Genomic DNA, 15,536 nt, shown 5'->3' on the forward strand with positions numbered 1-15,536 from the left:
GTGAAAAATTTAAGGGGGTCTGAATACTTTCCGTACCCACTGTATATATATATATATATATATATATAAGACACTGCACGTTCAGTAGAACATTGGTTCTGTGTGTATGTTTGCTTGTGATGTGGGCCGTTCAGCCAGAGGTAAGCAGTAAATGAAATTTTGTGCAAGCAATTTAATCCTAAATCAAGTTAATCGTCTCTGCTGTCTGAAAACCAACAGCCATTTGCAGCATGGCCGCGCAGAGAATTCCAAACACATCCACAATGGACATGTGATTTGAGCTGAGCACTTCAATTTGGGTCAGTTTTACTTGAGCTAATGTGCTTGTGGAAGAAACACAGAAGGGTTTTCTCTCTGTGTAATGGGAAATCAGAATGTTGTTAGAACAGGTTTAGTGAACTGAATGGCTGAACGTGATGTGAAGTTAAAGAGAGAAAATAAATCCAACGTATGCACACATTTATCACTCCCTTATGAGGATGAGTGCATCACGTAGGTATTTAATCCACTAGAAAAAAAAACACTCTCTCTCTTTCACACACACACACACACACACACACACACCAGCTGACTTAACTGGTGCATACACCACAGTCCAGGACGGTGCAATGAGGGGGAAATGATGAACCACCGGCACCTTTTCTGAGTGAAGGTTTATAAAAACATCAATCCTGCAGCACTGCACCAACTGGCACACCAACAGCCCTCTCTGAAACAAGAGAAAACCGTACTCCACCTCCAAGATGAATGACCTGAACCTCCATGTGGACCTGCACCTCCTTCTGTAAAGCTCAGACTGCTCCTGCATGCTTTATAGAGGAGATATGAAGCATTCTGCAGGGACTAATGTGGTTGATCAAAACAAAAAAATCTATCTTACATACATTTCTGTCAGGACCACTATTGTCAAAGATAACTTACAATTAGCATACATTTTAGGTTGGGGGTATGGTTCTGTTCTGGGCAACACTCCCTGCCCATCCATGCAGCCTAGCATGGATAGGAGCAGGGCGAGCATAAATAACCCCCCTAGGTTAAACTCAACAGAACCAACATTAATGATTAATGTAGCAGATATCATCAATATTCTAAGTGATTATTTAATATATCAATATAATTCAGTGGTCTGATGCAAGAAGAAATATCCAATGCCAAGTCCTGACTGGACGAGAGGAGGAGTTGGGGATGGAGGTGGGTGATTAGATGGGTGATCCGAAGATGGTCCTCGAGCGGAATTCGCCGCCTTTGTGGAGTGGACTCTGGCGAGAAATGGATCTCCGTCCCCCGACTGTTCCCAGGAGAATCTCGCCAGTTCCACTCCTGACCCAGTGCCCAGCCCACCATCTCCCCAACGCACGGAGCGCATGCCCGAGCCTACCGCTGACAGAGAGCCGGAGCCCGCTGCAACCGACGAGCCATCGCCGCACTGAGCGACAGAGCTGAGGATCGGCGTGGAGCCAGAACTGCTGACGACGTCAGTCAAGGTGTGTGAGCCGGCAACAACGCCCACCACTGCTCCTAGAAAGCGCCCTCCAGTGCCCGCTCCTAGAAAGCGTCCTCAAGTGTCCGTTCCTCTAGAGCGCAATCCTGTTCCCGGGTTCAGCCTAGAGGGGGCTCCTGATCCAGAGTTTAGCCCCGAATGCCCAGAGGCTCACGAATGCCCACCCTCCCACCTGCTCCTGCCTCCTCCTCCGCAGTCGTCTGGCAGCCCCTCTGCTCGCCCTCAGCCCACCATCTATGCGGTGCGAGCTCCGCGGGACTGCCATCCTCCAGCGTCGCCGTGGCTGGAGTTTTCCTTGACTCCGCCTCCAGCCTCTAAGCCCCGGACTCTGCATCAGCCCGTTGACCCGTCGGCTCCACCATGGCTCCTAGCTCCACCGCGGCCTCCTGTATCCACATCTTCGCGTCGGTCGCCGGCGCCATCTGCTCCGCCTAGGACTTCCAGATCTTCCCCGTCACCCTGGCTCATCGGCTCTCTGTCTCCGCCTCGGGCTCCTCCACCACCTGCTCCGCCGCCGTTGGTCGGCCCCCTGGAGTCGGCGGCCATTCATCCTCCATGGCTCCTCCCTCCGTCGGCACATTTACATTTAACATTAATTTGATTTGTTTTTTATTATTAATAGGCCTATAGTTGACAGAAAACTGCAGCATGACCTGTTAACATGCAGGAGGTTTATAATTGTTTAGAAAGGTCTAAGGATTTATAAATGATTATGATTAAAAATCATTAACAGTAATTTCTTAATTTTTGTCAGGAAATATTATGCATCCACTGAGAGAGAGAGAGAGAGAGAGAGAGAGAGAGAAACTCAATATGGAGAAAAATGTAGAAGTATTATTTTTCATATTTTTTACATAAAAAAAGGTGTAGTGAGTAGCTGTAGCTGTTTCATTCATACTGGTAGCCGGAGGGTGCCCTCACGCAGTAAAACCATAAGGGAAAAATCATAAAATGAAATACTCACAAAAATCAAGTTGGAGGAAATCCCTAATATGGACAAAGGCATATGCTTCCGCTGCAGTAGCTGAATAAAACGCAGATAGGATGTTTTAACTGATGAAGAATGAAGACAATAAACATACAACTGTGACTAAATGGTGTATCTCTGTTCTTCAAGCCATCATGGGTATTTTTTATATGCATAATGTACAGTATATTTATAATGCAATGCTAATCAACATAGCCTTTATCACTGTATAGAATATTATAAAGTGATTTTGCCTCATTCTGTGGTATGAAACCACATCAGATCACAAAAGGAAGTTATTTCAAACACTCGACTGATGGAGCGCAAGATGTCTACTATCGGGAGCAATTTGATTTTTTTTCATAGTGTAAACGGTTAGTGAGTTATGATAACATGAATACAGCATGGTTAATTGTGTCGCCGCCGACACGTTCGGTTTTAAAGGGTTAAATGTTTTTAAACGCACTGTAGAGCCCTGGTGCGTCATCTGTATGTGTGTTGACTTAAAGGGGCGCTGCAGATCGATAAGTGTTTGACATCAAAGTACTGCAATAGGATAGGAAAGCATGCAGAGCTGTCCATTAGTATATACTGTAGCTCTCGCGGTACTTCAATATCAAACACCGATCTGTCTGAACGGTGCCGCTTCAAGTCAAACACACCTGACAGCCTCGCGGCTGCGGGGCCCTCCCCTTAAGGCGGGGCCCTAGGTGACCACCTGTACCGCCTGATGGACGGGCCGGCACTGGTTATAATTGATAACACTTTCAGGAATGTGCATTTTGGTCATGTTGTCTGTTTAGGTAAGCTATAAATAGTTTAAGTAAGCTACAAATGGTTGAAAACCACAGGCAATTGAATGAGGTTATTTTTTTTAACTGCCATGATTACTGTATGCATCAGATGAATGTTTCTTTTCAGCATCTCAAGCCATAAGCATTTCGTTTTTGAGGCATCAAGTTAAAATAGAACGCATTTCAATACCCCATTTTGTTTGGCAGAATGAACCTTCATTCCTTGATTCTACTAGATTCATCAGTTAAATGAACAATATACATTTCTCTCTCTGCTACTTCTCACATTGTGTCCTTCCTCCGCTCTTTTGTCTATCTCCCTCATCTTCCCATCGCCTGTAGATGTCTCCATAGTGTGTAGCTTGATTGACAGGACAGAGATTAAGATAAATATCTGTACAATCCCTACCCTACACCCCCTGGTCTCAATCAGGTCCTCTCTTTTGTGCTCTGCCTTGACACACCCCCCCCACACACACACACCCCATCCCCCCCGGAACAAGTCCATTCAGGATGACTGAGCAGCGCTGAGCTTCTGAAATGAGGGATGAGACATGGAGAGGGAAAGAATCGTTCCTCCCGCAGGGCTTCAGCTCTGAGCAGCTCATTGGTGATACTTATCACTGCACTGTTTTGTGTTCTTGCTGTCTCTTTTTTATGTGGGATTAACAGGAAACTGTGCAGCAGTAATTCAGGATCAAGGTGAGAGAGGGAGAGAGAGAGAAGGTAAAGTACTCAATTGCTGCAACAAATTGCAAATTAGCCATCGACTTTCCATCAATGTGATTAAGACACAAAGCACATGGACAAACACACAGCTCACTGTGAATGCCAAAACACACGTGTGCTGATTTACATTCCAAAAACTACCTCTGTTTAGATCATTTTTGACTACAAATCAAGATTTCTTGTGAGCAGAGCAAATGGGCCAATTTTCCAGTAACAAGTGCTTTAACTTGTGACTAGTTGAGTAAACCAGAATTACACAAATCAATTTATGCATTTTTAGAATTGTTTATTTTTTTACTGTGCATCCCAACATCACAGAAATGGAAACCAAAATATCAAGTTGCATTCATGGCTGTTTTGGACAAAAAACATGTTTTTCCATAAATCCACTTAAATACAAAATTGAAGCCATGAATATAATCTCTTAAATCTTTCTCTCCCTACTTTTTCAAGCGTTTCGAAGTATCATAGCATGCTCCTCACATGAAGGCTGTTCAAAAAGGTAAGATATTCACACAAAAGGCAATCCCAGAATGCATTGGAACAAAGTCTCCTAGATGGCAAAATAAAAGTATTCATAACAAATACAGTATTTTGGTCTATATAAAATTCATTGTTTTTTTTCCTATTGGAGTTTAGCAGCTAAGCTACATGCTAATGTCAAACTCTATTATGCAGCAACATTATGATGTCTTGTTTGCACACTATGTAAACAACGAGGCCATTCACTTGTCTTTAGAACAGAGTTTGTATGATTACTATGTGTGTGTGTGTGTGTGTGTGTGTGTGTGTGTGTGTGTGTTGCTGTTCATTTGCTATATTACAAGGGTGGGAAATTAGATGAGTTTAAGTGATGTCAGACGCTGTGCCCGGGGTCTATTCAATATCACCTTGACAGTCCCAGTCCCAACATCGGATCACTGGAAAAACTTGCCTCTACCTACTGTAAATTTTTGCAAAACTCCAAAAACATACCTATATATACAATTCACTGCAGTTTCCAGATGAAATGAACACTAGTGGCTATAAAACACCAATAAAATGTATTTCTTTTCACACAAATTAGAAATACAGGGGCATATCTTCGATTAATAATGATGTATTTTCATGAGCGTATCTGTCCATGTGATGGGGTATTGGTGTGTCAAAGGGGCTACAGTGAGGTTAGGGGGTGCAGTTTTTAATGATAGATACACTCAATAAAACTGACAGGAAATTATGAGGAGATGAGACTTTCCCATTTTCTGTCACCCGCATGAGCACCATGGCTCAGTGTGTCCAAGCATGCAGAGAAACTGACAGGTCATGTCTTTAACCAACAGGACACTGTTGAGGAACGGTACAGGAGACGGGCTAGTTATCTCACTTTTTACACCACTGAAAGTATTTTAGGATAGGATTATATTTGACAGTCAATTTCTGTATGAACACAAATGTTTCAGTTTCGGCTAGAGAAAAGTTATTGAAGATTTCCAGGAAAAAAAGAAAAAAAAACTTACAGATCAATGAACACATGACAACCTATAGCGGGGGAAAGTTGTTACACTTTTTAAAGTGGTAACTCCTAGTAGTGTATTTAATATTATCTAAGCAAAATTATTAAGCTCAAAAATATCAAAATATTGTTTTAGCAAGCAGATATTGTAATTGAAAAAATTACAACATAAAAAAACATGTGACAACCTGCCTCTACCTAACATTTATGAAAAACACCCTTGAGAGTTCAGTCTTCTAAACTCTAAGTATTATTTATATAGTATTTAGTTTTTTATTAATATTTTGAATTAGCTTTTCATTTTATATTTTCACTTTATGTTTTTATTTTTATTTATTTGTTTATTTATTATTTGTTTGTAGTTTTCTTGTGTTTTTTGTCTTTTTCAGTTTAGTATTTCTTTATTTCCAGTTCTTTTATTGCTTCAACGTGAACTTATTTCAATTAGTTGCCAGGGCAAGGAAACATTTCTAATTTTGGTAACACTTTAGTATAGGGACCGATTCTCACTATTAACTAGTTGCTTATTATCATGCCTATAATTAACATACTTATTAGTACTTATAAAGCACTTATTCTGCATGACTATATTCTACCTCCCTAATCCTATCCAATACCTATACTTAACAACTACCTTACTAACTATTAATAAACAGCAAATTAGGAATTTATTGAGGCAAAAGTCGTAGTTAATGGTTTGTTAATAGCGAGAATTGGACCTTAAAATAAAGTGTGACCCTAATGTTTTTTTTTTTCTTTTTTCGTTTAGTTATGCCAGGTTTTATTATCTTCAGTTGATACTCAACAGCTAGTAAAAATCTTATGATAGTGACATTTATTTTAAGATGGTTTTACAGTAGATATTTAAAACCAACACACAAAGTCACTGTTTAAATATAAATCACACGTTTGTGTAATTGGACCTTTGACTCAAAATCTTGAGATATAGTGCTTCTGACAATTTCCTTGCGTGACAACAAGCCCCCTGGTCTCTTCTATATATGGGCCTACATATTGTTTTCCTCTGGAGATGCTTTCAAAGACAGACAATGACTAATCAAACTATATTCTCATACAGGAAACAATATCACATTGACACTGATGAGGCTGTGCTACAGTTAATTGGGGAGCTAATTACTGGTAAAGACAACATTGTTCGCTGTTAAATGTTTGCAGTGAGCAGGATTTTAAAGCCAAACACGTCATTACAATAGCCCACTTGTTAGTGTTAACATGCTAGCCATGAAGTGCAACTAGAGGGAACATTATTTAACTTAGCATTTTATGCTAACAATTAACCTACCTTAATGAGGTGATACTAAGTTGTATACCAACAATTAACACAACCTAATGAAGTTAGCAACGTGCAATAGCATGTTATGGAGGGCTAGAAGGGTTTTTGTAGGCCTATGACCACACAATTGTGTTTACTAGAATGTTCATAAAAGTGTAAACAGACGTATTAGCATATGCATGATTTGCTATTGATGGAAATGTATGAGTGGGCAGAGTAATTAGGAAACTCCTCAGGAGGTGGAAATGTTTAGTGTTACAGATAATGTCAGAATTTTATTTATACATATTCCAATATTTTTTACCATTAATTTCTGCTTTTTTGAGGAAGTAAATACGTAACAATTTTATAGATTCAATTCCTTTTTTCTGAGCCTGCTTTTTGTTTTTTGTTTTTTTTTGCACTTCAAGATTCATGTCTTTCTCATTACACTGCAAAATCTGTCAAGAATTATTCTGCATCAGTTCTCATCATTTCTGTCCTTTCTTTCCTTCTGAAAAGCTGTGAAAAACACCTGGGAGTCTTTGACCTGTGGGTAAGTGAAGTGCAGCAGGTTTCAGTGTATTCATGAGGTTTCTGGGGAAGGACCTGTGAGACATTTCCCGCTGGTTTCTGCTCACCTTGGTGGACTCACTGTGGAGCTCAGTTTGTTTGTCTAGTGCATTAATAGTTCCAGGCCCAGTTTTGGGAATCATCTCTTTCAGAAGTCATAATGCCTTTTTAATGGGACACAACTGTTTTCTGTGGCTCCTGTCTGCTGGCCTGGCCAGTAAAGCTGAATATAGACTAGCAAACAAACTAAATTAGATAAAGACAAGTCACCTGGGTTGGTTTTATGTTGTTCAAGTTAGCTTTAAGAAAAGAAATATGACTGTTCGTAAAAAGACATTTGATTATTAAATTACAGTAGTTTTAAAAGAGGTAAATTATCTTTAAAATTTCACATGGGTTTGAATCAGATTCAGTCAGATGGTCAGTTTACACCAAGTTTGTGCATTTACTCACCAACTCGGGTCAACTTACCCCTAACCTGGGACAAATTAAGCCACGGGAGCCATATTTTTAGAACCCTTTGTCATTGACACTGACATTCTGATCATTTAAGATAATAGGAAACATCCTGAAATTACTTTAGATACTTCCTTGTACTTTTGCCTCATTTTCCCTTATCTTAACCACACAAGTAAAAAATGTCCCATCTTACCCCACTCTCCCCTACATGTATTAGAAAGCAGGCATCTTGGTATGTGTTTACTGAGGACACATTAATTAAAAAACGTAGTTACGAGCCTCTGCCCTTACTTTCATGCTCTTTCTTTTCTTTTCCAGCCTCTCAATGTGAAGCTTTATTTGCATGTTCACACATTTTACACATTAAAAAAACATTACGGAGCCACTTCCATTATTGCCTGAATGATCATGTAATACAGAAGCATTCAGCATGGACGTGCGATGATTACTTCATAAGCACACGAATACTCTCTCAAAGACTCTCTCAGTCTCCGTTTATTAACTTTGTCTTAGTAAAACTTGGCATGTCTGACCAAGAGACTTGTCAAGCATGCACATAAACATAATGCAAGTAGAAAGCACAGCATTCGCACAGTCCAACATCACTCGAGTAGTGGTGGAAAAGCATAATTTCATGCTGAATTGAATTGATTTTACACATGAAAAACAAACCCACACCAGCGAACACACAGTTTGCAAATGCACTCAAACGTGATACGCCCTTCAAATACACCAAAGCTAATTATTAAAGGTCAGATTATACATAAAAACATAAAACCTGAGCATCTCAAGCTGGCATAGCACGGTCATTCGCACACTCAAATGAAGGACATTATTTCGGTTTCTAGACATTTCACCAGTCATTAGTTACTGATCTGACCCTACGATCAGTGGCATAGGATGGGTTTTGTGTATGTGTGTGCAAACACATTGGTCTCTATACTGGCCCATGTTTGTGTTGGATGAATCTGTCATGTTGGCCTCATTGGATTTCTCAGAGCTGGTCAATAGAATCACCCTCTTTCTCTCCTCAATGTGCCTCTGTATTTCGTCCCAGCAGACACTAGATATGTTTAGTTGCGCCACTATGACACACACACTTTATTCACTAATTTTGGCACCCATTTATCGAGCCTCATTAAGCTTTCCTATGATAAATCGTGTTAAATTACAACAAGCTGGCTATACACTTCACTAGTTTGCCCTTCTAACACTGCCTTTGTCATTGTGCACGTCACACATACACACACACTTCCCAAGTACGTCCTTATCAACAGAAACTCTCAAACTTTATTACATTCAGAAATGCATCTATGCCATGCAACTTTTTAATTCCGTCACAATCCATAAGAGATTTGTTTTTAACCACCCACTAAAATCATCAGACAGCGGATAATCTATCATCCGTTCCCTCTCGCGCGCACCATTTCTATCTTGGGCATGGCATGCTTCCAGCCCTTATCAATAGCTCTCATTAAACCATGGTGGTGTCTGTCTGCCATGCCACATTACGGATGAGAGACAGATTGCTGAACTGATGTCCCACTCTTCCCGCCTTCTTTTTTTTTTCTTTTTTTTTTTTTACAAACGTCATATAGTCTGAACACATAACAGAGGAGTACAAAATATAAATGTTTCATTGTGGTTCTTCTTTTGAACTGATCGCAGCTAGTAATGTATAGCTCTACTCAAACAAAAGCTGAGCTCTGAGAAATAAACATGAATGTATGCTCTTAGAAATACAGTAGGGAGCAAAGTCTGAGACCACATTGAAAAACTGGAATTTAAACCCTTGAAATGTTTTAGGATTTTGAAAGAAAAATTTTTTTTAAATTAATGAAAAAAGATTAAAAGCTATGATGCTATGATTCTATATTATTTCTAGGTTACTAATTAAATAAGCAAATTTGTGACACTGATTGTTTGTCTCTTTCTACAGATGGTTCTTTCTTCCACTGAAGCACAAATATGCTCTTTGAATTATGCTGGAGAGCATGTGAACTTGTGGGGTTTAAGCAGCTCGAGAACTCCTGTCATTAAAGAATATACAAAGTACTAAGAAATTTTTTCAACTTTTGACTTGAACTGTTATTCTAAAGGCTGGAATACACTACACGACTTTTAAAATCTGAACAGATTTTTAAAACACTGGGCATCATAAACTTACCAACTTTGTAATAGTCACAGAGAAAAACTGGCCATCATACACTACATGACTGAGGACCATACACTATCAGACTAAGGCCACGTTTACACGACAATGATGTAGTCGAAAACAGAAAAGATTTTTTCTTTTCCCTTGCCTTTTTTAAAAGTTTCACGTATACATGACAACGTTTTCAAAACGATTCGCGTTTACACATATCCGTGAAATCGGCCAAAAACACTGTATTACGTATGCCAGGCCAGTAGTTGGCGCTATCACCTTGTTAGTAAACAGTACCTGTAGGGAAGTGACGATTATATGTTGTATATGATGTGTCTCCGCTGTTGGTTGTATTATTGGTGAAGTAAATCCACACTTTGCTGAAGAAGCGTTAGCAATCTCTTGAGCAGCAACAACTGTACCATGTACTCCGCCATTGTTGTGTATGTTTGTTGACGCTTGCCTTTAAAATCGACACGTACTGCGCATGTCTACATACCTAACACGCACTACACACGCACATGACGTCACCATTTTCAAAGATTCCCGTTTTGGGAAACGATAACGTTGGCGTTTTCAAAAACTTGCACTTTGAAACCCGTTTTCAAAAATATGCGTTTTCAGTTCCCAAAACGTTGTCGTGTAAACGAACAGGCAAAACGCATAAAAAGTTTCCCGTTTTTGGCTGAAAATGTTGTCGTGTAAACGGCCACTCAAGTCGTTCCGATCACAACAAACTCGCGCAGAAACGTGTGCCTTGACAAATTAAAACAAAGTGTTCCTAAATTGGCTGAAAATATCAAACATGTTTGACTGGCTCTGACTTTCGGCAACTAGCATCAATTTCTCCATACTGTAAATCAGCGGAAAATTGGGGCAAAAAATGTGTACTGTATTCCAGGCTTAAAAAATAAAAATAAATAACTTTTTCTCTATGGTATCAGATGTTTGGTCTTCACTGTAGTTCATCATTGGTTCTTTGTAACACCTTAATATTCATGAAAGTAAAGAACCTTTATTTTTAAGAATGAAAAAAAATTCTATGTGGAACTCAAAATGGTTCTCCTATGGTTGTACAGAGCTCGTCTGCAATTACAGACAAACAAATATATAGTTTAGTCATGAAACTCTAGATGGCGCAGGCTGATTGGTTGTTAACGTAACTGATGATATTCAGAGAGTTAAACGACTTGGCACAAGCTGATTGGTTCATGCTGCATATGCAGCCAATGAGCTTGCTGCCTTGCATTTATATGGCTGGCTATATTTATATATTAGTTCAGAGTTTCTTTGAAACACTCCACCTTCCCCAGCTCCACCTGTATAGATCTGCTACGGGTTATTGTATATGCTATTTGTGCAGCAGCAGAATGTCTTAAATACTCACGGCACCGTATCGCCGTATGCATTGGCAGTAGCAAGTTCCTGTACTTGCTTGCAGCAGCAGCAATAATCTACAACTACAACAATAACCAACAGCAGCAGCAATTCAGCAGCAGCAGCGTAGCAGATCTATTCCGCCAAGACCAAATACATTAACATTGTCATATCCATCACCATGCTAAAATCTTCAGAGAGTTGTCATGATTAAAATAGAGATTTTGGTTTAAGTCTTCTACTTAGCAGATTTTTCTGCTGAGAAAAAGCCCCTAAAATGTATTTCCTCTACAGTTTCTGAAGAGATCTCAAACAGTGCTCAGATTTTCCAAGATGCAAAAGTCTACAATAAAAACCCAGAAGGTTTGATTTTTATAGCTACGTACTTTTACAGGATGTCAAAAATTGTCTCATTTTTATGTCTCATGAATAATTATAAGAAGCAACATCTAATGCAAAGTTGATACTTAAATGAGACATATCTGAGAACTTAATTAACAAGCGACCTCCGAGCAATGAAGTCATCCTCACACCCACTCACCTGGAGTTTGTCATGTCCGTCTGTCCTCCTTGACTTTTTTCCAGGCCCAATTTGGTGAAGATCCCAACCAGCACCATGATGGCCACCACTCCACATATTATGTACACAATCATGTGAGTGCGGTCTCGATCCGGTTCCTCCTGGACATCGGTCACCGGAGCCGCCGGCTTGCCTGTGTTGGCCCACACCGGTGTGTCGTAATTGGAACAAGATGTCTGGTCCAGGCTGTGAACCTTGAACTGGCAGCAAAATCGATAGTAGCAGGAGCCACAGCAGAACAGGTATATTCCTGCATTACAGTTAAACGGAGGATCCCATTGGCCCATTACATCATAGTAACCCCAACAGCGGCTCCCAGCTGACGGGATTTCGTCTGCGTCTGACCCCGGGGTCGCAAGAGTGACCTCCGGGGCACCAGACGGAGCAGCCGTCCGATTGGTGGCTTGCACACCTGTGCTGGCAGTGTTGGATTTTTGACCTTGAGAAACGTAGCTCAAAAGTAAAATGGCAGTAAACACATTCAAAAACAGGTGTGAGGCAGCCATGATCCTCTTTAAGTAATCCCACAATGCGTATCCCAGAATGCAACAGCACCACTGGGAAAAATTAAACCAGTGGAGTTTAGTTAATGTGAACCAAGAAAGCAAGTTTGCTGAGCAAAGTGATCTGTCTCCAAGTTTAGAGCAGGTTTAATGCTGACTCGTTGTCCGGCTCCTAAAAGAATGGCAAGCTGATACAGGGAAAGCAGCCCTCATCAGGGAATGAGACGGAGAGTTTTCCACGCCACTTCAGCACACAACGTGCTCGCCGTTCTCATCACTACAGGGAGAGAGTGAGAGCGAGCAAGATTCCCCCCCTTTGGAAAAACGCCAGATTCAAGGATCTCACCATGTGACAAACTGTTTCGTGGCCCGAGAAAAAAACAACACTTGGTAGAATTCCAATTCAGAAGCCTGAAGAAATGACACTGTTGGAATCAAGCCTTATCCGTGATCTTTGTCCCACCAAACAATGCGTGATGTCGGCGAGGAAGAGATGCCTCACGCTAGAGTTTGGAGGGATTCCACAAGTCATTCTCAGTGATTTACACCGCTCTGTTCTCTCAAAGGAATATCTGTTGTTCTTTAGTCCTCCTAATGCTTTTGTTCTCACAATCAAGGTGTCTTCCTTCTGCTCAGTTCTTTTCCCTGTGACAAAACACCAAAACATATTGTCATACACTCCCATTTTCAGTTGAAAAAAAGATTATGATTAAAGATTTCTGCTAAGATGTTCATGTAACAGTTATTAATTGAGTTATTGCAGTTCTAAAAGTATACTATACTATACATATAAATGTATAAGTCTGAATATATAAATATAAACTATAACGATATATAGTTTATATATCATTTTTGGTTCAAAATATTTTCCACGCATTGTCACCCAAATATTTTTACTGATAGTTATGAATACATAAATGTTAATAGGAATATATAGTTGTAATTCTAAATATGTAGTTACAAATCTGAATATATTAATTTAAATTTAAATATTACACATAAATATAAATTATATATATAATGATCAATTGTAATTATAATACAGTTAAATAAAATATATAAAATATGATTATGGCGTTTATTAATAATTTAATTATTTTTACATAATTGTTTGTAATATACATAACATGGACACTTTTAAAATAAAATGTTTTGTCATAAATACAATGTGTTGGACCCTTCAGAGCTGCATGTGCTAATCTGAACACGATCTAGACCAGAATGAGCAAATTTGCAGATTGTTTTTTCACTCGATTGCTCTTAATTGGAAGCCAAAACACAACTCTTCTTTTCGAATCTTTCAAACTAACAGGACTGATCTGATCTGATCTGCTAAACTCTATTCTGTGTGTGAACATGCAGCTGTATCTCACATTGGGCACTTTTGATCAGATATTCTCTCTGGTTCACATACGCTCTCTGCTTCTCTCTCGCTCATAAACATCGCTCGCAATCCCCACAGGAAAGAGAAATCACAAATGAGCTCCATTCTTTCTTCTAGACCACAGTCTCCATTTAAATGGGTGCTTCTGCTGAGGAGAGTTTCAACAGAGATCACAACATTGCCTCAAACTGTCCTCTGTTTTGACCAATACACCAAAGTCTGCAATTTTAGTATGAACTCAAACTCATTCTAATCAAAACCAAAATGATATTCTATCCACAATATTAGTTTAACTTTCTGTTTTTTTCTCCAAAGACATTTCAGGAGAAACATCTGAGACAAATTTGCTACTCCTACAAACATGAGTGTGAAGTCTCCTGAGCAATAAAAGAGCAACCTCTGAGCAACATCAACACATTTTCCTCTGGGTCTGGCTTCTTTGGGGCCTCTTCTTCTCAGTTCTATCATTTTGCTGCAGTTTCAACTCTTTCCTTTGCTGTTCCTCTAAATCTACCACACACTCACACACACAAAGAAAGCAAGAAAGAAAGAGGGTCTCAGCATTACAGCCCCTCAGTTTTTTCACACACAAAAACGCAAAACGCTCACACACACACACATAAAAAGACACAACAGCACACCTAATCCAGCTCCCAAAGCACCTATCTACGCTTCCTCTCTGTGTCTGTCGCTCTCCATGTGGATGCTCGGTGCAGATGCACACGTCTCAGAATGCAACAGATCAGCTTCCTACAACGGAGGAAATGCTTCTGAAGCGTAGAATCTGAATCCATCGGCTTACCCATATGCTGTTTATGAAAACAGGCATACTGTATATTGATATATGTATATGATTGTTATAGATATATCTCTATATGTATGTGTTTTCACTGGAGGCTCTGAAGAAGTTCTCCTCAGAAAAAGCAAAAGCAAAAGAAAAAGTGACAGTGGATGACAGATGAGTGAGGAAGACCAACAGATGGCAGGTAATATTTATTCTCCTCAGTTTATTCGTCCCAGTGCATTCCCGTTTCTCCGTTCCCATGTCAGATTCCGTGTTCCAGGGATGGTGTGTTCCTGTGTGGAGTCAGGAACGAATGATAGTGGCTCGCGCTCCCTCTCTCTCTCTCTCTCTGTTTTGTTCTCACTGTTCAAAAATATTCCTGTCGTTTCCCTGTTTCTGTCTCTGCCTCCTCTTTGCCATATGTTTACCTGCTCTCACTGTCTCCACAACCTGCTATCCGTTTTTTTTTGTGCGTGTCAATTATCTATTGCGTTTTTCTCTTTCTATCTCTGAAAACTAAATCTTATGGTTCAACAGATGACTGCAGCAGTGTTTACTGAGACAGCAGGTCACAGATCTCTGTGTGTGTGTGTGTGTGTGTGTGTGTGTGTGTGTGTGTGGCACATGTATTCTGAGAAAAAATTAAAATAAAATACTATTTATGCTTATTCAGATGACTCAGGGGCTTATTCACAGTAGCTGTTTTGTTTTCCTGCTTTAAATTGTTTCCCAAATAGATGTCAAAGGGAATTGTCTGACTCTAGGCACCCTGCCGAGGAAGGAACAACGGAAGAGTGGATCCAGAAATATGGACTAAGGAGGGAGTGAATTTTAGGGTTTAAAGGAACGATGGATCTTATCATGGAAAAGCAAAACTATTTGAGTGAATCTCAGCCAAGTATAGAATATTTGTAGAATGTAGAATATTGTAAAAAATGTTACACCCCAAAGGAACCAAATTAATTAATTAA

At 39.8% G+C, this 15,536-nt stretch overlaps 1 protein-coding gene across 4 annotated transcripts in view; it reads right to left on the reverse strand.

Annotated features, from left to right (window-relative positions):
- The window catches only part of LOC107672141 (protein shisa-9-like), a 77,564-nt gene extending 62,880 nt beyond the window's left edge, over window positions 1-14,684 (reverse strand). For all 4 annotated transcript variants that reach the window (XR_001632292.1, XR_001632291.1, XR_001632290.1 and 1 more), the window contains exons 1-2: window positions 14,584-14,684; window positions 11,856-13,042 (exon numbers count right to left, since the gene is read on the reverse strand). Coding sequence is in view for 1 of the 4 variants with exons in the window: in XM_016465240.1 (XP_016320726.1) it covers window positions 11,856-12,400 (545 nt within the window). In the remaining 3 variants the exon portion in view is untranslated. The remainder of the gene's footprint in view (window positions 1-11,855; window positions 13,043-14,583) is intronic.
- Between the last annotated feature and the right edge of the window lie 852 nt (window positions 14,685-15,536).

This window comes from Sinocyclocheilus anshuiensis, unplaced genomic scaffold (genome assembly GCF_001515605.1).
Source record: "Sinocyclocheilus anshuiensis isolate Anshui unplaced genomic scaffold, SAMN03320099.WGS_v1.1 scaffold12, whole genome shotgun sequence".
Classification (NCBI taxonomy): Eukaryota; Metazoa; Chordata; class Actinopteri; order Cypriniformes; family Cyprinidae; genus Sinocyclocheilus; species Sinocyclocheilus anshuiensis.